At 44.7% G+C, this 25,800-nt stretch overlaps 1 protein-coding gene across 4 annotated transcripts in view; it reads right to left on the minus strand.

The window, feature by feature from the left end:
- MYB (MYB proto-oncogene, transcription factor) overlaps window positions 1–25,385 on the minus strand; it is a 29,335-nt gene extending 3,950 nt beyond the window's left edge. The window contains exons 1-15 of one of the 4 annotated variants that reach the window (XM_030023402.2): window positions 25,168–25,385; window positions 21,184–21,301; window positions 19,498–19,569; window positions 18,749–18,841; window positions 18,115–18,335; window positions 16,357–16,591; window positions 15,453–15,533; window positions 14,947–15,051; window positions 13,377–13,634; window positions 11,957–12,322; window positions 10,222–10,364; window positions 9,710–9,824; window positions 9,498–9,623; window positions 8,702–8,812; window positions 7,955–8,062 (exon numbers count right to left, since the gene is read on the minus strand). In XM_030023402.2, coding sequence (XP_029879262.1) covers window positions 7,955–8,062; window positions 8,702–8,812; window positions 9,498–9,623; window positions 9,710–9,824; window positions 10,222–10,364; window positions 11,957–12,322; window positions 13,377–13,634; window positions 14,947–15,051; window positions 15,453–15,533; window positions 16,357–16,591; window positions 18,115–18,335; window positions 18,749–18,841; window positions 19,498–19,569; window positions 21,184–21,301; window positions 25,168–25,190 — 2,175 coding nt within the window. In that variant the 5' untranslated portion in view covers window positions 25,191–25,385. The remainder of the gene's footprint in view (window positions 1–7,954; window positions 8,063–8,701; window positions 8,813–9,497; window positions 9,624–9,709; window positions 9,825–10,221; window positions 10,365–11,956; window positions 12,323–13,376; window positions 13,635–14,946; window positions 15,052–15,452; window positions 15,534–16,356; window positions 16,592–18,114; window positions 18,336–18,748; window positions 18,842–19,497; window positions 19,570–21,183; window positions 21,302–25,167) is intronic. The other 3 variants (XM_030023400.2, XM_030023401.2, XM_030023399.2) reach the window with 3 other exon arrangements.
- Between the last annotated feature and the right edge of the window lie 415 nt (window positions 25,386–25,800).

The following is a 25,800-nucleotide window of genomic DNA, read 5'->3' on the forward strand; positions in this document are numbered from 1 at the left end:
TTTTGGTTAAACAGCTTCCAAGGTAACTTTTTCAAAGGCACCTACATCAGCTGGGAGCCTACAGTCTCCTATTGATTCTCAGTGGGACTCAGGCACCTGTGACTATTTTACCCTATTGTTTTAGAGGTATTTGCATCAGGGACCAAATTAATGCCTGGTACGATGCCATCGGTTTTACTTAGAAGTCAGATTTGGTCTGTACATCTCAACAGCAGTTGGTAGTTCCAGAATATCCATCATTTCAAAGGACAAATATATGTACTCAACCTGTATTTCCGTGTGATCCCCCAAAGCTTCAATGCACTGGTCTAGAAATGAGAGATCAGCAGTCCCTTAAATAACTGAAAACATGTAAGGAAAAGTCTATCTGTCACAGTATGTCAATTTTTAAAAACTAGAAGTAACTTCAGGCAAGGAGTGTCCTGATTTCATAAATTAGGCTTAATTGTTAGTATCTCACTGAGCTCTTTGTATTAACAGCCATGTGCTTAGAAAAGAAAAAAAATAATAAATCTGTATCCCGATATCTCCAACATCTCAGCAGGCTGCTACATGTCACTCATTCCACTGAAAGCCTGGTCTTCGTTTAACCTGATGTCAGCGCAGCAGAAGCCGCTCAGGCAGGCAGTAACCCTCTGCCCTCCCTCCGGTCTCAGCTGCCCCAGTGCTCCGGGGCAGCACTGGGCAGCAGACACAGCAAGGAACAGGAGGATCAGCTAGACCCTGTGACTTGAGCCTGCTTGAAAGAACTTACTCAAGTTTTGCTGTAGAGACAGCGTGGGAGAATCTCCCCCAAAAGTTTTGACCCTTGTATTATTTCCCCAGAAATACATTACACTTTTTTTTTTCTCTTATGACAAATTTATAAAAAGAGACTAACTTTGCAGTCTCACTGACAGTGGTGAGAGCTTTGCCCTAGTAAAGAAAGCAGAATTTGACCCAAAGTGGTGTATTTTCTGAAGTAGTATATTTACTAAGACAGCTTTCAATTCTATCCTGGGGAACTCGGATAACATTTACAGTGGGTATTTTTAATAAACATTTTCTGTCTGAAGCCTCGGCTCTCAGCAGCCAACACAAACCAAAGCACAATGCCTTTGCCTTGCCAGCCCTGCAGCACAGCGCCGCAGGCACGTGTGAAAGTCATCCCGACGCGAGAAGTTTTACTTCTCTCCCTGGCAGGGAGCACTGGGTCCCACGATTCCGGCGGAGCGCCTTGCTGGGTCTGGGCACACACAGCTATGGGATCCCTTAGTAAAAAGGGAAAAGCACAACAGCTCCTTCCATGGCAGCATCGCAGCAAGTATTGACAGGGCTCCATTAGGGGACAGTGGCAGCGCCCCGCAGAAAGCAGCGCTGAGCAAACGTAGCAAAAGAGAAGAGACCTGGTCAGAAAGCTAGAAGCAGGCAGGGAAACAGCACAGAAACCCAAGTCAGACCACTCCTTTTGCAGAATGCTCACTGCATCTCCCCTATCACATTTAAAGGTCCAACTCTGCAAATCAACGGATGGAAACACAAAAGCTTTGTAACTGGAAGCCAAAAGGCCTGACCCAAAACCCACTGAAACTGATGTGCATGTTTTCATTGATTCAGTGGATTCATCCTACTTAAATTCAGCCATCTAAGAGTGAGGTGTTCGTTTTGGCACCTAAATCCCTAGCCAGTGGGGAAAGAAAGGGATTTCCGCAGTACAATTCATTCCTTTTTTTTTTTTAATTGCCTCAAAGAGTGAGTGAATACTCTTAGTTTTGCTGTCAATTAAAAGAATTGAAGCCTTTTCAGCCAGTACTTCCAGCTGTATTTTTCTCTTCCATGCACAGCAGTTTTCTCTCTTTAAGTTAAAACAGGGACTGGAGGGGAGAAGGTACACTACTATGAGTTCCCCTAGGATAAAATTACAGACCCATGGTACAATTCCAGCTATGTCATTCTCCCTGGCTCATTTTTTTTTTTAATCTCAGTAATCCTACCAGCATATCCTTCTCCTGGCAGCAAAACTACCTCACTTATCCTGTAACGTGCCTTCAACTGCCCTCAGGCAGATGCAAACTGTAAACAAACTGTCAAAGTTGTAACTAGGATATCCAGTTAAAGCACTTCTTTAAAAAAAAAAAACTTGGACGGTCTAGAGAAAACAGACCAGAGTAAGGAAAGAAAAGGCTGTGGAAAGGTGCTTTTCTAACAGAACTAGTCCTCCTGCACTCGGAGCCTAGACTGCCTTTTCATGTGCTGCCTGCATAGCTTAAAACAGCTCCTGCGTTATGAAGCCTTGCATGTTAGGAGAGGATGCCAAAACCAAACGCTGCTGCAGTCCTGCAGTACGGAGCTCCCAAACTGATGGAAGTGTAGTAAAAATCTTTGGGCAAAGAACTGTGCTAGAAGACAGATTTTAAATCTCTACTATGCTGGCAGGTATCTTCAGCAACTCCAGCAAAGTTATTGGCGTTACATACATTCCCATTAATTTAGTCAAGTTGTGCTGACATTTAAAACCATAAAAAGCCAAAACGTTTAAAATATTTAGAAGGTTCAGACTATTAGAAGGTATCTTATCATGTTTTTCTACTGCAAAAAGCTGGATTTCTTGGCAGTTTTCCCTTAGATTACACAGTATGGATAATTTACAGAACATGCCGCTGAAAAGAAGGCTTGCAACAGAAATGCAGTACTCCTCCTGAAACAGTAAAGCCATCAATGCCCTAAACAAAGCAATTTCCTAGCAGAATATGATGCATATCATGTAAAATAGAATGGCTTTCTAGTCTGTAAGGATGCAGAACCAAGAGAAGCCCTTTTACTTCTCAAGACCAGACAGTAAAGACTAAAAATTAAAAACTCAAATGACCACAAATGAATACTACTGCATTTGGTAAGGCAGAGCGCTATTTCTGCTCATGTTGCTAGATCTCCTCTGGAACATGGGACAGCCACCTCCTAAACTCTGGGGCTTCCCAGTTACCCAGAAACACAGCTTGCTAAATGTGAGAGAGTAAGATGGTCCAACTTTTCAGCTTTTAAAATAAGCCTGATACCAGAGCTAGAACGAGCTATTTGGTGGTGCTTTTAAGAGCTTAACCCTGAAGCCCTTACTCAGACAAAACTCCTGTTTGAGATGTATGAGCTTTCCAAGTAAGATGAATGGAAGAGATAGGGTACCAGGCTAAGCACCTGCAACTCACATTAGGATATTCATTCCTTTTCTAGTTTTGTCCTTAAGTAATTTTTTTATTCACAGATCAGAACACATTGCTGCAAATGGCTGATCGTTAAGCTGTCACTTTTAAGATGGCACGTTGAGCTGTAACTCCTGATCTGTTTGCAACCCAAATTCTGCTGCCCTGGGAGGAAAACATGCAATGACTGACCTGTAACTTCCAACCTCCTTTTGCTCCCTCAGCCAAGCTGTGCCAAGCACAGCTCCTGTACACATTGGCCACTGGCGAGAGAAGGGACAACACAAGTGAGGGAAACCCACAGGGCTACGTTCCCTTGCTGTGCAAATCTTACACCTCCTGGGTCTTGAGCACAGCATGCTTCCTCCCCTCCCTTGATTAAACAGGATATGAGATTTTGGGATCTTCTTGCCCCAAAAAAGCCATGAAGGAAAACCAGAGAAAGTCTGCTGCTGCAGGGGAGCATGCTGCCTCACCTCGCCTCGCCTCTACATTTTGTCTGACAACTAGCTGCAAATGAAATTCCACATTTCACTTTTCAAACAGAGAAAATGAAGGTTAATGACGGCTCACACTCTTGAAAAGGTTAACCAAGTAACTGTTTTAAAATCCTTTAAACTTACTCTTTAAAGAAAATGGTTACATAAACTATTGAAAGTCAGGAAATTCGAGCTGAAACGTGTCAGTCTGTGGTTAAAAAATGGAAAGTGACAGGAGCCAGGGGTTGAAGAACATTCTCTTTAGCTTGCAGGGCTTCTACCTTGTGTTGTTTCCTTTGTTACTGGGGGAAGAAGATATCAAAGCAGTGCTATTTTCTTAAAAGGTTCCATTTCATGGTGTCTTTTGATAGCCTGCAGGGTTAGGTAGATGGTCTATGATTTAGCCTACTTTTCTATCTGTTAAAATGTCTATGTTAGGATAGTTTGCATTATGTACTGCTACTTGTTTGATTGGCTACAGAACATAATATGAAATAAAACATAACTTTTACACAGGAACATCCAGAAACAGAGTTTTTACATAACCTCTTATGAGGTACTATTCAAGCAAATGCTCAGTACGGATCATCAGCTTGCCTCAATAAGGGCTTCGTATGTTATCCCAAAATCTTAACCCTTGGCAAAGCTCCTAGTTCCAAAGTTCCAAAATCACCCTACAGTGAAACTAGATATTTTCTCAGTGACAAAAATATAGGATGCAAAAATATAGGTTGTAACTAACTCCACCAATATAAAGAAGTATTTGGGATCCATGCAATGGAATGTAAGAGTAATTCCACCCCAAGACAACACATGGGTTTGGTGAGACATCTCCTATTCCTGCCAGGAAGAGAATACCCAATGCACAACCATGAGATTTGCCATGCAGGATAAAAAACATGGCTAAACCTTCATACCTTACCACAAAGATCCTACGCACAGCTGCCTTTACATCCAACGTTTTACAGAGACTTAGCCAGGGGATCAAATGAAGATGAAGCCCAAACTCTTCTCGGGTCTAAGGGGACTCTGTCTCCCATTGCTCTAGTCCAACACCGGTACCAGCACATTCCCAGTGGAGTTATATGCAGCCACCTGACCTCACATGCCAAATGATGCAATGTGCTGTTCCTCTTAAGTGATGGTGAATGATATCATGCTATCTGATATGGTCATCAACTATTATTTACTAAGTTGCATATGATCAGTCGTGTGTCCAAAATGCAGTAAAAAATATCCTCAGAGATTGCTTTGAACATTTGTTACTCTTGCCTTCTTTGGAACTTAACAGCAAAACAATAAGCAGCCAGGCACTTTGGTAAGCCTATTGCTAGCCAGGTATCTTTTTCTTTATGTAAATGCAGTGCAAAGTATTAAAGCAATGAAAAATACTGTGGGCTAGCAAGCATGCTACCTCCCTCTTACGTAAGTTCAAATTTAAAAGAAAACAGAATTTTAAGAACCAAGCATGTTAAAAGCATATTGGAAAAAAAAAGTTTAATGCTCTCTTTCTTTCTCTCTTCCCTCTCCATGCACACATCCCAAGGTGCAGAGAGTGCTATAATTCTTACTTGGACTGAAGTCAATGAGAATTTGCCTAAGTAAGAACAGTTGGTTCAGGGCCAAAGTATTAACAGCAGCAATGTAAACATACGCAGACACAATTAAATTTCACCCAGATGCGTTCCCTGGTGTTTCATGTCTATGGGCATCCAATCAGTGGATTTAGTCCAGTGTTCCTTGTGTGCATCCTGTGTGTACATGTACATGGGCAATATACCAAATTACAAACTAGAAAGCATAAGAACATGCTAAAAACCTGGTCATGTACAAAATGCCACCAGTCAAAATCAAGCGCAAATGCTAACATTTTCAATTGCTTTGCACCCTTTAGACACGCTGTGTCCTCATCACAGATGTCTGGCTACACCGGGACGGAGGGGGAGAAGCATTAGGGCAGAGCAGCAGCAGTTTTTGGTGTGAAACAGAGCCAGACCACGTGTCCTTCCTGAGCTGTACGAGGCCACATTCCCCTCTGACATGAAGCCAATCAGCCTTACCAGGGATGAGACAGATTCTCCCTTTTAACCATAACACTAAGTCCAAATCAGAGAGTGCAGCGATCGGCAGACAAGACCGCATTGTTGTAAGAAGTCTGTATTTCATTCTGAAAAAGCTATTTGTGCCACCATCACAGAAACCCCTAGCCACATTCTTCATTTAGGATTACATTTCAGCTGAAACACTCCATGTTTCTTCACTGGCAGACAGAATAATTTTACCTTCATACTGCTTCACCAAGAAGCTGCATACTAAATATTCATTTGGGGGCTTTTTACAACTGCTTTTTCTTTCAGTTCAGCATGTTTTAAGCACTGAGATGAGTTGGGAAGTAATTTTTAACTCAGTTCCTATGTAAGAGAAAGTCCTCTTTATCCAAACAATGAGAATACCTGACTTTTAACATGCAAAATTAAAGGCTTTTCCTGACCAAGGACTAAAGGACGGGATCCAGAATGGACCACAAATTGACTCATGTAAACTTTCTGAACAAAATCAGCATGAGTGAGGAGAGAAGGTTAAACAAGCCCTTTCATTTACAGCAGCTTGTAAAGAAATTATTTTTAGATAGCAGGAAACATAACACTGTTACGCCGAAGATCAAAAGATCCTATTTTACAGGCACCTCAGATGCTTTGTTTTTATTACAGGCAGAGCGCAGGCAAATGCCACAATGTACTCTGTTTAGCTACCTGAAAATTTTGCCCTAAACCTATGGAGGAGCCTGGAGTTTGGCCAGGGGACATGGCCAGGCGACAGCGTGCTGGCAAGGCAGCGGGACCAGCAGCCTCCTCCCATGGACCAGCCGGGGAGCTCCAGCAACCCCCTGCAAAGCTGGAGCCTGGGCTCCTTTGCCATGAGATGGTCTGAATTCAGTCTCTAAATAACTGCCCTAACCCAGGGGCAGTAGATCTTCAAGCTCTCCTCTTCGCTGTCTACCACGGTGCAGCTAAGAAACAGAGTTCATGAGAAAAGAGCAAATAAGCAATAGGGAGTGTGAGTCTTTGGTCACTATGGACACCCCCACGCAGAGGGGAGACACAGTCCCTGCTCCCCAAAGCTGCTTTTCATCACATGATTCTGCAGTGCAAAATACAAACCTACTCCACAGCAAACTGTGCCAAATGGGGACATGTGTGAAATCGTAATATCTCACTTTATAATGCCCAGCTAGAGATGCTTAACCAAAACCACGATTTGTTCATTCCTTCCTACTGTAAATATCCCCTTATGTAAACTCTGGAAAGAGGGAGGAAATAAAGGATTAGCCATGTGGACTATCTGTCTGAAAGTCAGGAACCATGGAATTATAATTTCCTTTCTGACAGTGACTCACCCTGGGGAATGAGACACTTTCTCTCAATTTGCCTGTGTGGAGAAAGGGTATAAATTCACTTATTCACTTATTATTCACTACCTCAAAAATATGGGTTGTGGTGGAAGGATAATTAATCACTATCTCCACTGCGTTTCATTCTCTGAATGACTTGCTGTGGGCCCAATCTAAAGTCCACAAGAGTTGACAAAGAGGCTGCTAATGACTTTGGTGGGCTTTGGATCAGGTCCTATGTAACAGCTATATTTTAAAGTCTAGCAAACGTGTATGTTTGTTACACTTGGAAAAAGCATAAATATGTAAAACCCAGCCTCACATCTGGCTTACATTACAACAATAGCATTCATTTCAGAGATCCCAAGATGTACAGCTGGCCGTAAGGGTTATGAGGCCCCTTCAGACCACCAGTTACAACCACATTTCTGGTGCAACCTCAGCCCATGCTGAGGGAAAGGCCATTCTGGTGCTTGGCTGGATGGGCAATACTGGCTGCATCTGCGCCAGACAGCCGGGCAGTGCCAGTCTCTCCTCTCGCCCCAAGGCCAGTGACAAGTTCTGTCCACCACCACACAACTCAACTCTCCTGCTCTCTGAAACAGCAGAGCTGCCTACAAGAAGTCTATAGGAAAAAGCCTCTGGCCCACATTAATTCTCAATCCTACCAATTTAACACTGGAGCCAGATGAGCTACAATGCCCCACACACAGGGCTTTGCCCTTTTTAGCTTCCTGGCACTGCTGTAGCTTCCGCGTCCTCATGCTCCATGGGTATAGTGAGATTCTCAACCATGTTCATCTGAACGTTTCATTCTTCCATACTCAAAACTTAAAATTAGTCTGCGAGGAAGCAATATATGAATGTATTTTTATATACAAAGGGTATTTTTATCAAGGAATAGTTACCTGCAGAGGACTAGCTAGTGGTCTGTTCCTAGGTACTGCGAATGTTTTGTGAAAACTACCATCCTCTTCAGACACGGGCATCTTTAAAACGGAGCTGGTAAGAAGATTCTGAACAGGAAAAGAAAAAAAACCAACACATTTTCAGTAACTCAAGAGAGCAATCTGAATTTGAATGTATTAAAAGCAAACTCAGCCTGACTGCAGGGGGTGCAACACTGGGCACGGTCACAGACGGAGTGCTCAGCCTGGGAGCAGACCTCAGCCTGGGGTCCCTGGGACTTGGCTTTGCAGGAGCATTGTCACGTGCAAAGATTTTTCATCCAGTGAAGCTCCCAAGTGCAAGAATAACAGTAACATTGAACAGTCCCAGTGAAGCAAAGGGAACCATGCTCATGCAAGGTCTCCTTTGCACAAACCAAAACAGACTCTCTCTTTCTTTTACTAGTTTTAACTCTGTGACCTAGTCATTTCTATACACAGGTGCAGGCATCCTTCAAGTGCAGGCTCATTACAAAGACTGTGGGCTGCACAGTGACTGCAACTTCTGCTACTTTCTATAGGCATTACAGCTACTAATTAAGTGCGGGATTTTGCTTCTTATGCTTAGTACAGAAAAACTATATGGAAATAATGAATAATGCCTACTTGTGAGGAAGGTCAGCCAAAATATTTTCTCTCTTGCATTTAAGAACTGAACAGGGATGTAAAACAGAAAAATCATTTGGTGGTGTGAAAACTTCCACTTACTGGCACATCTTCCATAGCAGATGCATGTGTAAAGAGCTGAGTGTTCAGGTTTTCTCCTTCCCAGTGATTCGAGCAAAAAAAATTTCCAGCTTTATCTGTTGGAGACTCCACCTGAAAGCAGGAAAGGCACCATGATAAAAACCAGTACCTAACTGACCAGAAGGAGATTTATCTGTCCGTTGCCTAATAAATTGAATAAATATTCTTCACAGCCATGCATAATGCATGTTTACAGTACTGTCTTTTACAGCACCCTTGCTCTTTGCAGAAGAAAGAAGTTCAAGGTTCTCAAAAAAATCCCCACTTAATAAAACTTTGAATACTTGCACTCAGCACTCTGTCAGTATTCAGGAGTTTAATCCCCTAGAAAGGATCGAGAATATATGTATTTTTAGAACTTTAGTGACAAAGTAATACAATGCAATGTCCTCAAATGTTCAGGTTTCTAAGTCACTCCATGGAGCTTGGTCCCCGTGGGGTTCTTCTATAGTTTCCACCCATATTAGAAAGATTCAATCCAAATTCCTGTCTAATTTTTTTTTTCTTTTTAAGTTTCAAACGAAAACTGCATTAGAACGGCCCAAGCAAACCCCTGCTGAAAACAGCAGAAAGACTTCTATGGAAATCAATGGGAGATGAATTAGGCATGCCTAGTATACTATATAGAACCGACACTAAGATCTTGGGGCTCACATGAAAGAAAAACAGACACAGCTATTTAACAGAAAAGGTATTGGTATAAGTTTCTCAGCGAAGAGTGTTGAATTAAATTGCCTCAGGTAAGTTTGAGATTTACCTCTTGTTTGATTTTCTTCAGCAAAGGGGGTCCGCTTTCATGTAGCCCAGCTACTATTGCAGATTCCTCCGACTCCTGCTTGATAACGTCCTGCAGATCTTCTACAAGATGAGTCGGAGTTTGAGGCTAAAAGGAAGAAACGTTATATCCAAGTCCCAGAACATCCCTCTGCACCAATATCAAAGCAACTTTTATCATTGTTTCCTTCTTACCAGCATCTTCAAAGGACCATATTTGATTTCCTGAGCTGCAAGTGCGCTTTTGAATGGAGTGGGTGTTCTTGGAGAGCTCTCTAATATCGACCTCTTGATTGCTGGAGTTCTGAAACTTTAAAAAGAGGGAGAAAAACTTTAAACGAACATGCTTGGAAATCTTACCTCTTTACAGAAATACACGCATATAGGCAGCGGATGCTGTAAGACTCAGGCAAATATTTTCCTGCAATCCTACAATCCATTTTGCTTTTCTGGCAGAACACCTATTTTTGTGATAAGGTGGAATGGCTTTACTTAAAAAACTGGTGAGTCTATGTGTGTGATTGTTTTGTATTAATAAACTTACCTCCACAGTTATACAGTGGAAGTTTTACTCCAAACTAAGAAAAATCTGAATGTGTTAGCAAACAACTCTGCAGGAAACAGAGTGACCCAGCACTTTGGTTGCATGCAAACCTAAAGAAATGAACCCTCATGAATCTGACAAGACAATGGAATAACAGACTTACACGTGATTTTCCTTCTGAGCTTTGAAAGTCTGGTCCCTGTGGAACGGCGTGGTAACAGCCATCTTATGGCCACACACCGGCGTGGAAGTTAGCGCAGGGTTGTCCAGGTTCAGGTTTTCGTGATTGGATGAGGTGTTTAAGAACTGCAGGCAGGGAAAGGAAAAATCAACAGGAACATCCAGATTACAATGTTGACTTCTTAAGTTGATGTTATTGAACAAAAGAAAAAGAAATTATTCCCTTCTGACTGACATAAGTGATTCTTTTGACCCTACGATGCAGGTAGGTGTATATAGGGTACCTGACTATGCGGCAAAACAATACTCAACAGTTTGGCTGGAGCACTGAGGAAGCCAAAATGAGCATTTCTAGAGAGGGAAGTTATAAAGAAAATGACACTCCGTTCCAATGAGAAACACTCTCCACCACTTTAAGAGCCACATCTTAAAAGCCTGATTTGGATTTTCTGCAAATAAATTTTAGCTAATATTAAGAGTAGTGTGCCCAAGTAAGAACTGGGTGAAAATTAATAGGGGGTGTTTCAGGAATAAACCCGCAGGAAATGGGGCTAAATTCCACCAAGATTTATATAGGGAATCTAGGTGCTTTCAAGGCACTACATGAAGTGTTTCTGACAGGAAAATAAATTTCCTATCATCTGTCACAAAACAAAGTGCTCTGTTTTCACAGCATAAAATGAAAACTGCCACCTGTGATGGGTGCGTGGAGTGTTTTGGAATGGAAACAGCTGACCAAAAAGGAGGCAGCAGTATTAGTCTGGAGAAAATTGCTTTTGCGTGAGTTCTACCTAGTAACCTAAAATACTGTTTCCATTTCTAGTGTCTACAAATCTGTGAGTGTAGTGGTATCCTTTATTCTGACAACGATTCATCGTATTACCATCTAGACTCAACTTGCATCAGATTAAAATATACTTTATAAAAATATGGCATGTAAGAAAATACGGATTTCACTGGATAAATGATACATGATTAAAATACCTAATAGGTAATGGGACGTACAGTGGGAGATCATTACATGCAATCTTTTACTATCCTTCACAAAATAGTGTTTCTCTGACTTCAAGAACTAAAGCCAAACCAGGCAAAACCAACACAAACAGACAAACAAAAAAAACCAAAACACTTTTAAATAGTGCTACAGCTGTGAAACAAAGCAACCATCAACAGGAATTTAGAAGGGCACGCCAGGCCATTTTAACAGGCCATTTTCCTCCTCATTCCTATTCCGCTCCACCCCACATGGCCCGGGGTTGAGGATGGCGAGCCGTGATTTGAATTTTCTGGTTGTCAGTTTGTCTCACAACCTGAATGCTATTTAAATGCAGTTTGGGGTTTTCTAGGTCAATGAATCATACTGTAAGTGGACAGAGATGGAAAGTATTACAAATGATCAGAAATGTTAAACTCTAGTAGTTGAAGGAGTTAACAGCAAGAGCAAAGCAAGCAATCGTACTCCCCTACAACAATGATCCAAATCAAAAAAAAAACCCGAAGCCCCACAGATGAATTTAAAATAAGAGAATCAACAGTTAGCTTGCTGATGATCTAAACTCAGTGGTGAAGACTAAGAGGAGTGAGAAGATTCAAACACGGAGTGAAATCAACAAGCGCAACGGTAATTAGTCATTTGTTCCAAAGGATTAGTTTCTAAATTGTTAAGGCTGGGGTGACTTTTGAGAATTAGTAACATCTGTGCAGAAGTCTTGATCTACCTGCGAGGGAGAGAAGGGCAGGCTTTTGACAGGGGAGCGCTTAGGAGGAGTTGAGCTGCTGACGTCAGCTAGGACCAAGGTGCTACCGTGGCCACTGGCTAAGGGGCTGGAGTGCCCTCTCCTTTTGCGAAGAAGGACCCACGGAGCCGCGCTGCCCTGTGAGGCAGACAAGGACTTTGGTGAGCCAGGAGAGCCCTGACTCGACATGATTTTGCTCAAGTTTGTGATGGGCTGTCCTTGAGGTCTACAAGCACTGGCCCCTCTTTGCTGAAGCTGCGCGACTTTGCCTGAGGGAGCTTTGCTAGCCGAAGTGTCTGTGTCTTCAAAGAATTCAAAACTGCTGAGATCACCCCATGATGAAGGATCCTGAAACAACGTGGGAGGCACGGAGCTATAAGACAGTATATAGTGCCACCTCATGAAAATACAGCGCTAGGATATGCCCGTAACCAACAACAACAAAGTCTTTCCCAGTTCAATTCGGCTTGACCCTGTTTATTTGAGTAGTAACGCTGTGAACGCTTATTTGTGTTTTCAATATATACCTTGATCACATCAAACTGTCTAACATCCTAGTGGCGTTGCTGGCAACTGAGTCTCTAAAGAAACAATGAGTCAAATGATGTCCTTACTACCTACTTGCCCAGGGTTTTCTGCTTAGTATGAAGACAGTGCTCTTCACTACCAAAAAATGCGTGCCTTGGGCTCTAAACCAAGACTGGTCTCCTCCTAACCTGCACGCCTGCTCTGGACGTGCTGAATGGGACGTGACGCTGCATGAAGCAGACACCTCTGCTGCTGAAGGAAGGTGCCACCAACAAATGTATTTTAACGTGCCACTTCTGTTACACATAGTATCCCAGAGACCAGAATGAGAAAGGGCTTGTGTCAATGTCAGTCAGCTACTTGGCATTTAAAATGCCTGTTTCCAGTTCTTCACATATGCCAGGGCAAGCTCCTTAAACTTTGAGAAGCAGCTGTTAAAACCACAACAAAAACTTTTAGAAAATGATGCAGATACATGAGCAGCCACACATAAACCTACGGCATGTGTCCCTTCAAATATAAGTAAGTATCATTTCATTGTTTAAAATCTGTCACAGTGTCTCTGATTTTATTTTAAGGACACTTAATATCGAGAGATCATTTCAAGCTCCTGTTGTGCAGTTTGCTAATAACCATACTCCCATACCACTATGTAGCAGGAAAGGGAGACACCCACGAAAAGCATATGCATCCACACTCGAGGGCTTCATTTATGAGAAGCCACATTTTGTTATGTGAGAAGCTAAGCTTCAGATCTTGTAGCAATTAGAAGTTACTCGGAAAAAAAAACCCACCACATTTAGGACTGTCCCAGTTCCTCTCCCCTTACTCCTTGACCACACACGAATCCACCTGAGGCGGCAAGTCTACTTACGGAGTCTATTAACTGGAGTGTTTCTGCAAATTCTAAGAGATTCTTAACATTATCCAGGATGTTGCTCTGGTGAACAATCATGCACCGTGCAGGGGATGCACTTTCCTCAGGTAAGCAACCGTGATCCACTGGTGGAGATGGAGTACAGTGGTGATGTTCCCCCAAACAGGAAACAGGTGCATTGTCACCACTGGTCCTGGTACTGTCAGCAATTGTGGTGCTGTGCCAGCCAGGGTAGTTTGATGTGTGGTTCTGTGTCTAAAGGAAGAAGAAAAAAAAAAAAGAAAAGGGGGGGGGGAAGGCAGAAGGAACTTAGCAATGAAATTGCACAAGGTGTCAGATGCCACTGGAGGAAAGATAAAAGTAGTTGCATCATCATCTAAAAGCTTATGCCTATGAAACAATTGTCAAGATGTTTCCTTTCATCAGCGCAAGATCTCTTTTTAAGTAATATTGGCATTGTGTTTGTTATCCCAAAGTTACCTCATAATTTACTTCCAGGATTATGAACATATATCATTACTAACACATAATCAATTCATACTGTGTTACTCCAAAAGCTCAAAAAGTGTCTGCAAGTCATTTTCTGTGAGAAGCAAGAAACGGCAGGATTTCCCTACTGAGCGCTCAGCACTGTAGAAAGCTAAAGGGTTTAAGAGTTAGAGTTGCTTTTGTTTGCTTATCTCCTTTTCTTCTTCTATCCCTGTCTAATGCTACAGCTTACACCAATGCAATGAAGAGGCTGTCAAATCAACGTGGTTAGGAAAGCAGAAGAACAAATTAACAGAAGTTTCTTTCCAGTGTGATCATGCAACAGAAGAAATTGCAAAACATTAACTAAAGTTAAAAAGTGGCCAAACTAACGTATCATGCATGCAGTTGTTTTACTATTAATTTAAATATTACCCAAAAAAAGAATCTGCTGGCTATCACCTCTCTTCAAAAATGATTTGGGGATTCTTGGCTTTGGTGATGGTGTTAAGTAATTACGTAAGGGTTTTCACACATTAACATCCAATGGCATATACAACGAAGTGTGAGAATTCAGTAATAGCCAGCATTTGCTCCACACATGCAGTTATGAAGAATCTAACATTATTCAGAGAAGTAAAACAAACTGTCAAACATGCACCAAGTCTGAAGCTTACGAAGTGTATAAAACACAGCTGAAGGAAAGAATACAACAGAGAGGAAAAATCTAACGTACAGGCACTACATTTTCATCACATGAACCATTGCACACTTTTCAGAAATGCAGATCCCATTGATTTAAGATCTGTGGGATTTTTCATTTTCGTACAATCTTGTTTCCAATATTACATCACGTTACAGAGCCCAGCCCTGCTCCCACTTTGCAATGTAAAATACCTGCAAATTGTTTGCTTTTCTTTTTCAATAAAAGAACTTCTGAAGCAAATACAGATTATATATGTGCTATGTTTCATCCTTTTAAAACGGAAATATAGAGCCTTGATTAGTATCGAAGGCAGAAGGGGAGTAAAAAGTTAAAAAGACAAGCACTGGGGTAATGCTGCTATCCCTCCATCCAAGCACACAGTGACAATCTTACTGGTAATGCCTGCTGCCCTTTCAGTTCATTCTCAGTCGACATTAGTAGCAACTCTAATTCCTTTATTCGTTTTTCTTTCTCAGGGTCTTCATCATTATAGTGTCTCTGAAATTAAGAGTTAAGGGAAAAGAAAAGATAAAGGTCTGATAGGATGTAGCAACTAAAATGCTTATGGCTTGCCGTCCTGTGGTTATAACAGCCAAATTAAGACTCAAAGATGAAACAAACGTCAATTGTGTTTTCCACTACCAAAGTCCCTGCTGAATTTCAGTATAGACATTTGAAATGGACAAAGTGGAAGCTATCATACCAGATGTCAACTACTTTGTTTTAAATCCACTTCAGAAGAAGCAATTATTAGCCATGTTAGAACTCCCCCACCTTCCCCATTTTCTCTCTTCACCACACTTATTACATTAAAATGTTTCCTTAATGTATGATGTCTGCATTTTGACTTATCAAATGTTTAACAAATTGACTTTTGAAATGAGGTTCAAGTTATCTACCTGAATAGCTGCAGCAGCTGGCTGAGGAACATTGACAATATTTACATGCAGTGCTACTGGATATGGGATCTGACCAGGGACCTAGGCCGAAAAGCAAAAGACACTAAAAGTTATTATTTCTATCATATTGTCTGCCTGCATTGTGAATTTGTGTTAAACATACTTTGGTTTTAGGTACTTAATATTTAAAATCTATGGAAATGAAATGCAAAAAACCCAACAATGTTTACAAAAGAAGTAAACAGGTTTTTAGGAATATGACAGTAAGCATTACAGAGGAAGAAAGAAAATTCATATATGAAATATCTACCCTTCCTGAATGAGAAAAGATGAACAATTTATAGATGCATTTGTAAGACTTTTCTAAATTGAAGTGAAAATGCAAAAGATGCAATTTCTTATTGTCTAAAACTCAACAGTGTAACTCTCTGAAGCAGCAGCCTGTTTCATTATTAATCATTAATAGAAAAGGAATCAGATTAAAAACAATACTTGTTTACTTGGTTCCGACAGGCAACCCACAAGCAGAATATTACTGAAGGGAACGTGGGAGATTTTGACATAGAACACAGAATTAACCAGATTCAACTGATTTTCGAGAAACGTAATATTCATCACTGTAAGAAACAGTACTGGAAACATGTTCACTGCTCACAAGACGTTAAAAATGCTGAACCCAATTCCACCACCTGAATGCCAGCAATCAGTTTGAAATGTAAATATTCTCATCACTGAATGAAGTCAGAGTCACGGAAGCCCTCACCTGACCTCAAACACACACAAGTCCACCAAGACTGGGAGAAAACCCTTCGTGCTTCCTGAAATCAGGTATGGCTAAATTGCACCCACCTATTCAACAAAGCAAAACAAACAAAAAAAACAAACCACATTTTCAGGTGCTTACGTTTTGTGGCTCAGAGATGTGGTAGTAGGGGTAGTCACTGCTCAGTGGGGGCTGGCCGGCTACTGGCAGCTGTGCAGAAGGTGGGTTGTGAGCAAAGGCCATCAAGTGGTTGCTCTTCTGAAAGCCAGCAGCTGCTGAGGAGTGACAGGCTTTGGAGGACTCCTGCAGGTAGCCCTCCTGCTCAACCTTTCGGCGCATGGTGGAATTCCAGTGGTTCTTGATAGCATTATCAGTTCTGCAACAGAAATACATACGTTTGAGGAGTTTTAAAAATGAGCTTTTCCAGTTCAGGCAGATTAATAGGCAGGAAACTGCTGTTGGCATTTCTGTTTAAAGCTTGAGCTGTCCTCTGACCTTCCTCCTGCCCCCATCTTTACAAATCTCAACTCCTCAGGAAAGATGCTCAGTATGAAAGGTAAGGGAAAAGACAAATGGGCTGTGGTTGTTTATGTACTTTTTAAAGAAATCTCTAAGTCTTAGGTCCTCAAACTGTAAGAAATTAGTAACTTCAGCTTCACCTCATTCCCGTGAAGTGAGGTGACAGCAAAAGCTAACAACCCTTTGAGGCTACCCTGAAGGACTGCCAACATCATCTTCCTAAGTCTTAATATTACAGTGGAGTTTTATTGTATCTCATTGCTGGAAAGAAAGACTGTGGAGAATAGCTGTGAAAAGAGTAACTTCCAAGCAACTTTCCAACTGCCCATCCAGACAATGACAACATCATGCTATACACACAAATTCAGTAAACAAAGCTGTTGGGATTTTTCTTAGCTGCAGAAAAACTGAGATTCAAATTCTCACATACGTGAGTCAGAAAAAAGCAAACTTATCGAGTCTGGGAGACTTTAAAAGTATGCTTAGGAACAGCTCCTCTATTTGAAAAACATCACCACCACACGGTATCATGGATGTGTGGAAGCTACAAAAACTTTCCAAGGGGTAATTCCTTTCTTGTTTTCTTCTAGAAGGTGAAAGCAGCCTAGGGAATGCCTGCTTAAAGCGCTATCATGATCTTAGGCATTGTATTTAGATCTTGAAGATCTAAATTTCACCAAATAGCAGGAATAAAAATGGGAAGGGAAACCTCTCCCTTGCTTACATTATTTGCTTGACTACACTTTATCTTCAGTCACTTTTACTACAGAGCGAGTAAGACACTGAATCTCTGAAATTATATGCAAGCTGTGCATAAGCTTTCAAGGAGACAAGTAATTCCAGGACCAGAGTTTGAGGAAGTCAGTTTCTCCTGTTTTATACACGGATTTTTAACAGGTCAAAATCATCTGGACGATTCAGGAACAATTACAAATGTTGAAGCAGCCTTCTCTTAAATCCTTTTGAATAAACAGACTGGATTTCATGTTGAAGGTATACCCTTAGCTGAATGTAAATTATGTTCCACTTGCAGAGCCTGATCCTTCCCTGTTAAATCAATTTAAATTTTGACAGTTATTGCAAGCACAAATAAGACTGCACAGACATTTAGGAAACTGTTATGGTCTTGCTCTAGTTACTGGGGTTTTTTACCTTCGGCAAGCATTAAAAGCATGTAAAAATAGCATACTGTTCCATGTACTGACCAAACAGCACAGTTCCCCACTGAGAAAAACGCACATCGATGACACTGGCTTTCCAGGTTTTGATTCCAAAATTTTTTGATTTATAAAGTGCAGCCTGAGGCAACTGAAATGGACTGCTCAGAACTGCAGCTTTTTCCTTTTTTCCTACTTAAGAGTTAAAGGTACATGTCATTACCGTCCAGGCAGCAACTTTGCAATTTCTGCCCATCTGTTTCCCAGCCTCTTGTGTGCCTGGTAAATAATTCTATCTTCCTCTTCTGTCCAGGAGGTTTTCTTCACTTCTGGATTCAAATGGTTGTGCCACCTCTCCCTGCACTGTTTTCCAATCCTTCCCTTCAAATGCTTAGCAATGACAGACCAGCGCTTTGGACCGTATTTCTGCACGAGTTCTATTACCTTCAAAGAAGGACATAAAAACTGCCTGTATTTAACGATGCATAATGAATCAATGAAATTTTTCTGTGGTGGAGCAATATTTTCAACAATGTTTCTCAAAACTGCCATGGTAAAACTAACACACAACTTAGGTTCCCCACTTCCCATTTATACTTTTACCCAAAAGGAAAAATCTGCTAATACTTAAGGCATTTCTAGACTGCAATTCTGCTTTACAGTGTTGTAAAGCAATATTAATTAATTTGAGTAGAAAACTTAGAAAACACTACACAAATACTAGGCATTGATACTGATAGGATCAGTCTGCCTCTGGCCATATTAGTGTTGAGACCACCAAAGTCTCTAGGAGTTTTGCCCCAACTCATGAAATCCACTAGTAAGGCATTAATCAGATGGAAAGGAAAACTAATTACCCTTTGATCCTCCTCTTTAGTCCATGGACCTTTAATAAGTTCTGGGTTTAGTACCTTCTGCCATCGGTGCTGGCACTGAACATCTGTCCGATTCTAGTGAAAAGTAAAACATGCAAAGTAGATCATTCTTTAGAGAAGATGAACGTAGAGTGATTATGCTCTTACCTAGGTACACCTGTTCCCAACATATTTCACTGCCAGCTACAACTACTAAGCAACATGGAGTGATACAGTAGGTCTGAGAAGTGCTCAGCTATCAGTTTGCTCACTGAACTAGATAAGATTTCCATCATTTCTGCAGTGAGGACTGTATCACCAAAACTACACAAACTGAATCTTCACCATCTACACAATAGCTGTCACGTTTTCACAGGCATTATTTCTACAACAGCCAAAGTGTTCACAAAGCAATTATCTTCTAAACCATACTTAAAATTCATCAAAGCTATTTTTTCTCTGTGCTGAGGCATTTTGTTTCAGTGTCACATTGACCATCTACTGTGCAACATGCCACCACCCCCCATTTTTGCTTGTTTGATTTTTTCCAACCCTTTCTGAGAAGTGAAAGGAAAATTAAAGGTAAGGGTTTCCACAATATTCTAACTAAATTTCTGAGGTCTCCATCTGTGGAGGTTCTATATCTCCTGCAAAAACCTAACTATAAAGCAACCACTCCCCTCTCCCTTACTTGGAAACCTCTGATAAAGGGTTGTCTCTAGAAGTGGAAACAGAAACCAATATCCACCTACAGGAAGGAAATTGGCAATGACTTTCCAGTCTTCTGTGCCATTCTGCTCCACAAGCTTCTTCAGTTTCTCATCCTGAATCATTAAAAAAACCAGACATAATTAATATCGCAATCTCTTATAATGCAAATGAAATACATTTTTAAAAGATTGTGTCTTTCTAAGCTTTTTATGCATCTATTTCTGCTTCCTGAGTGCAAAGGGAGGTGGTCTGTAGTCTTCTCATACTTTTAATTGCCTAAATCAGGACATTTTTCTACTCCTGTGGATTTTGGTAGGTTCTTTACTGTGCTGCAGGAGAAAAACTGACTTTTTCTGTGCTGTTCTTTGACTCGAATTATACATTCCCATTTTACTGCTCAAAGCAATGTAACTGTTATTCTTGTACTGGATTTACAGGAGGGCATGGACGTTTAGATGCTAGGCATCAGAATAACAATGAAATTCAGTAACACTCAGGCACCCAGCTGTCTGGGGACCTCTGGAAATCACAGCCTTAAGCTTCATGTCTTGAAAGTAATGGGAGTTCCAGTAATTTGCTCATTGCCTATCCGTGTACAATGAAAGCACAATAAAACTAATGGCTCCTTTTTGCTCCTGATCACTGTGAGGGAGTTTTGCATACTTGCAATAGCAAGAAATTTGGCCCAGTATTTTTAATGATAAGACCAGAAATAGAGACCCCAAAGACAAAAAAACCCAATCTCATGTACTGGGAAAGATCTTGATAGTGTAAAACAAGCGAGAACTGCCCCAAGAGATAAGAGGATGGGAGCAACCCTCCCCTTCCCGGGTTAGAGCCTCCCAGTACACTCGCAGTTCATGTGACAGGAAAGTGGCCATTGGGCTCCACAGCCATCCCTTCCTCCCAGGCCACATCACAACCACGTCCACCTCTGTAAAAGCAGACCACAATTTAAAAAAAAAAAAAAAAAATGCTGGCAGGAGGTGACCTGCCACTGTTTATATATCAATATACATTGTTAGAGAGGAGAAAGTCAAAACATCACTTAACTGTATTAAGGTATTTCACAATAAAGTCAAACCAGTTAAATGGCCACAGGATATCCACCTGGCAAAGGAGTTTGACACCACAATTTACCCGGAAAGTCAGCACAAGGGTATCGTGACTAAAACACATTCTGACCTTCAAAAGCAAAATACATCTTGAATGCTCAATTTTGGTACTGCTGGATTTCTTTCTTCCAGCTTTTAATTTATTTCCACTCAGAATCATAACGCTGCAATTAAGGTGCAAATTTCAAATGGCACAAAAGGACTGCAGCAGTTTCTGCCACAGTTGTTTGCTGCTGTGGGACACTGAACACACGTTAGTTCTCGCATAGCAACCATTCTCAAACAAAAAGAGGCAGCAGTAACAATCAAGCATTGCTGCAGGTGACTCTGAATCTGTTTCTCCAACAGGGATTACACAGAGACTCACGTACCTGTAACGTAGACCTTGGTGGACATTAAAAAATGGTGTTTATACATTTTATTTAAAAGATAAGAATGACCCTCAAAGTAAAATAAAACACTGAATATAGCCAATGGGTTGAAAACATTGTCCTCGTTCATATACATGGGACTGTCACTGAAGTTAGTTTGCAGACAAGCAACTCTGAGAATAATGTGATCCATGCTCTCTCTGTCTTTTTACATGCAGCAGATGAATGAACTCGGATTTACCTCTTCACGGGTCCACCTGGTTTTTCCTAAGTGACGTTTTCCAGTCTTAGGAAGCAGACCATCATAATCATGATCATACATCTCAACATCTTCTTCATCATCATCACTACTATATATACTGCAGAAGGAAACACAGCGAGACACAGAGTGGAACATGAGGACTTGAGCTACTTAATTACAAAGCACAAAACCCCCACTACAATCCTTACAAAGGTTACACAGATAAAAGTTTTAAAACTTGCACAACAAGATTTTGTTCTGCATTATGTTGTTCTAGTATTCTGAACTGGTTCTGCTGTTTTTGGTATCCACAGATACAAGCAAAGGGCTGGCAACCTTCGTATTACTGTGCATGTTTAGACCTGCTCTTTATGTTAGATCAGTGGTGAATTACACATTTGGCAAACTTTCAACCAATGAAGGCTTCAAATTAAAATACAATGTTTGGGACAATAAAGAGAACTAGAGGCTGTGTCCATTACACAAGCGCATGTTCAAAATCTTTAACTCGTGCCGTACAGTCTGAAAAATATTAGTGGGTTTGTATGTTTAATAGACCAGATAGCTATATCGTTCCCAAATAAAACAAACTGTGTATAAATATAAAAAGTTAACCAATAATAACCTTGTTTGAGAATATGGTTATGGACCTTATATGTGAAGGCAAAAGTTTCTCTAATTAAGTAAAGCCAGTAAAGTGGTAGCGTTAACATGCAATAAGCTCTAATATAAAATGTGCCTGCCATGTATGGGTCTGGACAGACAATGGCTGAGGACAAGTATATTTAATATCCTGCAACTAGCAAAGGAATGATTGGACCCTTTTATATTCTCCATTTCTCTAACTTATGACTTGATTACGTCTATTCCATTTCTAAATACCTCATACTGTTTTTGAAATCCTCTGCTTCTCACCTAATTCATGACTAAGGGATTTCCCCAGAGGCTATCTATGGGTAAAAAGATCTCTATTACTCTCTTCACAAACAGCACTTGCTCTACCCAGTTAACTAAAACTAAAAGAGAGTGCTTTGTAACAAGAGCTGTCTTTCTGGTGGGCAGTATTTTATTTCCAGTTTAAGATAGGAGCAGCAGTTCTGACACTTCAGCTCAGAGATGATAACCACAAGTGCTAGAAAGGAGACAATGTCATGCTCCGAGACTAAAAACTGTGATAGATCTGAGAGTATGGTATGCTATGGTAGGTTAAGGTATGACTAAGACATTAAAATAAAGTTACTTTGTAATAAGATTATCAGGCATTGTTTATCCCGTTAGCGTGTTTTCAGGAGACCACTTCTTAAACAAAGCTCCAGTGAAGCACAGAGACTGTTAGTCAAGACGCAAACGTCTCCAAAATGCAAGCTGTTAAACATATATTCTTTTAAAGTACGCTGGGCTAATCACACCATACATCTCCAATCCTGTTTTCTGGCCCGTGGCATGTGCCATGAAAAAGACGCTACCTGTAAGAAGTTTCCCAGAGCCTGCTTGCTGTGATGCATGTGGCCTTTCCCAAGCCTCTGCCGGGTGGCCCCTGACGCGCCCACCCGGCCCATCGCTGCCACCCTCCACTCGCCCCCACGGTGCCGCAGTCCTACAGCCCGCCTGGCCCCACGGCTCACTCCCTGTTCCCCGGCCCACCTAACCGTCCGGGGTCAGCACTGACTGAAGCTCCCGCTCTTGCACACCAAGGCGAGCGTGCACCCACAGCCTCCCGGGCTTCAGCGGGGCAGCCCGCCTGAGCAAAGCTCGCACGCTCCAGCAGCAGCTGGCTCCTTCCTCTGCCGCCGCTCACAGAGTAGATTCACTTTTCTAAGTGACACACAGACAGCTGTGCGACTGCTCGTATGCCAAAGGAAGTTTTGTGGCTCAATTTCCAAGTATCATTTTGAAAATGAGTTTCACAGAGAGTAAAAGCACCAGGTATGCATCCATCAGTGATGCTTCCTGCGCGGCGACACGTTTCAGGCACAGCAGAGAAACGCCGCTCCTCCGCAACGGCAGCAGAACAGCAGCGGCGAACAGGTTAAAATGATTTCGGTGCGGTGCCAGTAAAGTAACCGGTTTATTTAAATAACCGGGGCCTTGCTGGCACCGCAGAACTGAGCAAACCCGCTGTATTACCTGGGCTCTCCAGCAGGAGAAAAGGGCCCCGGGATTTCGGGACGTTCGGCAGCTGCTTTAGCCAGCCGGGCCCTCAGCGCTGCTCTAAAACTTTTTATTATTTTGCACCTCCGGCCGCAGCCCCGAAGCCTCCCCCGAGCGGCACGGCACGGCACGGCACGGCACGGCGCTCCGCCCGGCCGGGGCAGGGGGTTGGAGCCCCGCGCCCGCCCCCGCTTCAGCGCTCCCCCGGCAGCAGCGCGCCGCGTTTCGCCCGGGCAACCGGCTTGTGCAACGATACACGGGGAAAGGGAGGGGAGAAAAAAAAAAAAAAAAAAAAAAAAAAAAGGAGCGACAGAGAAAAAAAATAAAAAGAAAAAAGAGGGGGTGGAGAGGAAATGACTCGCTGCTGCTACCGTGATTGAAGGAATTCGGGCACCAGCCCCGCGGGGCAGAGCCCGCTCCCGCGGCAGAGCCCGCGCCCGCGCCCGCTCCCGCCGCGCCGCCCCCGCAGCCAGCGCCGCCGTGGCGGGGCCGCCGGCCGAGCCCGGGGCGGCGGAGCGCCGCAGCGCCGCGTCCCTGCGGGAGGCGCCCGCGAGGCAGGCGGCGGCTGTCCCCTCTCTTTCGGGAGAGACGGGCCGGGTGATTCACCGCCAGCCCCAGCGTCAGCCCCGCTCTGACACTGCAAGTACAGCCCGGCGCTCGCCCAGCGGCCCCGCAGCAGCCTTCCGCACCGCAAGCCGCTCTTTCTTAAAAAGAGCCCCCCCGCGCCCCCCCCTCCGCCCCCAGGTCCCCGGTCCGGCGGGACGCGGCCGGCAGCCGAGCCAGGGAAAGGCAGGGCTGCGACTTTCTCCTCTGTCACAGCCCAGCGAAAGGGGAGGGGAAGAGGGGAGGATGCCGGGCTAAAAAGAGAAAGAGAAAAAAGCCTCCACGTGTCCGACTCGCCGTCCCCGGCTAATTAGACAACAACCCCGCTCTGCGCGCCCGCCCGGCAGCGGCGGCACGGACGCGGCCATGCGGCGCTGCCGCCCCGTCCCGTCCAGCCCGCCGTCCCCCGGGCGCCGCCGGTCCCGGCCGCGGCACGGCGGGGATCGCCCTCTCCCGGGAGCGCGGCGGGCGGGCGGGCGGGCACGGGTGACAGCTCCGGCCGAGCGCCCCGTCGGACCCGCAGCCCCCCCGCAGCCCCCCGCCCGCGCTGCCGCGCTCCGGCATATGCCGAGCGGCGTGTGCGGGAAAAAGCCAAGCCCCGCAGGGCGGAACTCCCCCGCGCCGGGGAGAGCCGCGCTCCCGAGGGGCAAGGGGCCGCCGCTGCAGGAATAAATTTAAAAAAAAAAAAGAGAAAAAAAAAAAAAAGACGAGGGAGCGAGCCCAGCCCCCGCGCCCGCCGCCCACCTGCCGTCCCACCCCGCCGGGAATGAATGAATGAATGAGACGGGACACGCTACCTGCCGCCGCCGAGCCAGCCCGGCATCGTCCTGCCGTGCAGCTGCGGGGCGCGCAGCCCCGCCGGGCTCCGCGCTGGCCCCTGCGGGCAGCGAGCCCCTGTCCGTCCTCCCCCCCCGGCCCCGCCGCGGCGTCCGGCAGGCGTGCGGCGCGGGGCCCGGGCGCCCCGTCAGCGGCGGCTCTGCGGTGCGTCCCGCTGGGCTGCCGCTCCCCCGGCGCCTCCCGAGGAGGGGGACGCTTCGCTCCGGGGCCGGGGGCGGAGTAGCCCAGGTGCGCGGAGGACGGGGGGGGGGGTCGCCCGCCCGCCGCCCCCTCCGCCTAGCAAGCCCTTCTCCCGCCGCTGCCTTCCCTCTCCCCCGCCCCGCGCCCCGTCTGACAGGCGCGGCGCGGAGCGGAGCGGGGCCGGCCGCCCCCCGCCCGCAGACAGCGGGTTACCTGTGCCGGGGTCTCCGGGCCATCCTCGCACCGGCCGCTGGGGGAGGAGGACGGGGGAGCCCGCGCCCGCCGCCGCGCCCTGCTGCCGGGCTGCGCCCAGGCGCTCCGCCGCCGCGCACGGGAGTGCCGAGGAGCCGCGGGAGGAGGAGGAGGAAACAGGTTGAGATTAAAGAGTAAACTCTGTAAACAGAGATGCCATCAAACAAAGGGCCCTTGGACACTCCCCCTCCCGCCAAATCTGGCGCCCCTGCAGTGCGCAGGCGCCTGGCGCCGCGCGGCGGGCCCGTGCCGCGGCGGCGGGGCGCGGGGCGGGCGGACCGGGGCCCGCGCGCCCGACGGGGCCCTCCCGCCCCGCCCCGCCCCGCCCCACCCCGCCCCGCCCCGCCACGGCGGGACACCCCCCGCCCCCCGCCCCGCGCCAGCGCCGCCAGCCGCGCGCCGCGGCCCCTCGACGGCGCGGCCGCAGCCCCCCCACTCCCGCGGCGTGAGGCGCTCACGGATGAAGCCGTCGGAGCGGGGGGGCTACCCCCCCTCACCGTGCACGGCGGGTGGGGAAGGGGAGTCCCGCCCTGGGGCGGTGCGGCCACCCCCGGGGGGGTCTCGGCGACCGCCGCCGGACCACGTAGGTGCCTC

Source organism: Aquila chrysaetos, chromosome 8, assembly GCF_900496995.4.
Source record: "Aquila chrysaetos chrysaetos chromosome 8, bAquChr1.4, whole genome shotgun sequence".
NCBI classification, from domain to species: Eukaryota; Metazoa; Chordata; class Aves; order Accipitriformes; family Accipitridae; genus Aquila; species Aquila chrysaetos.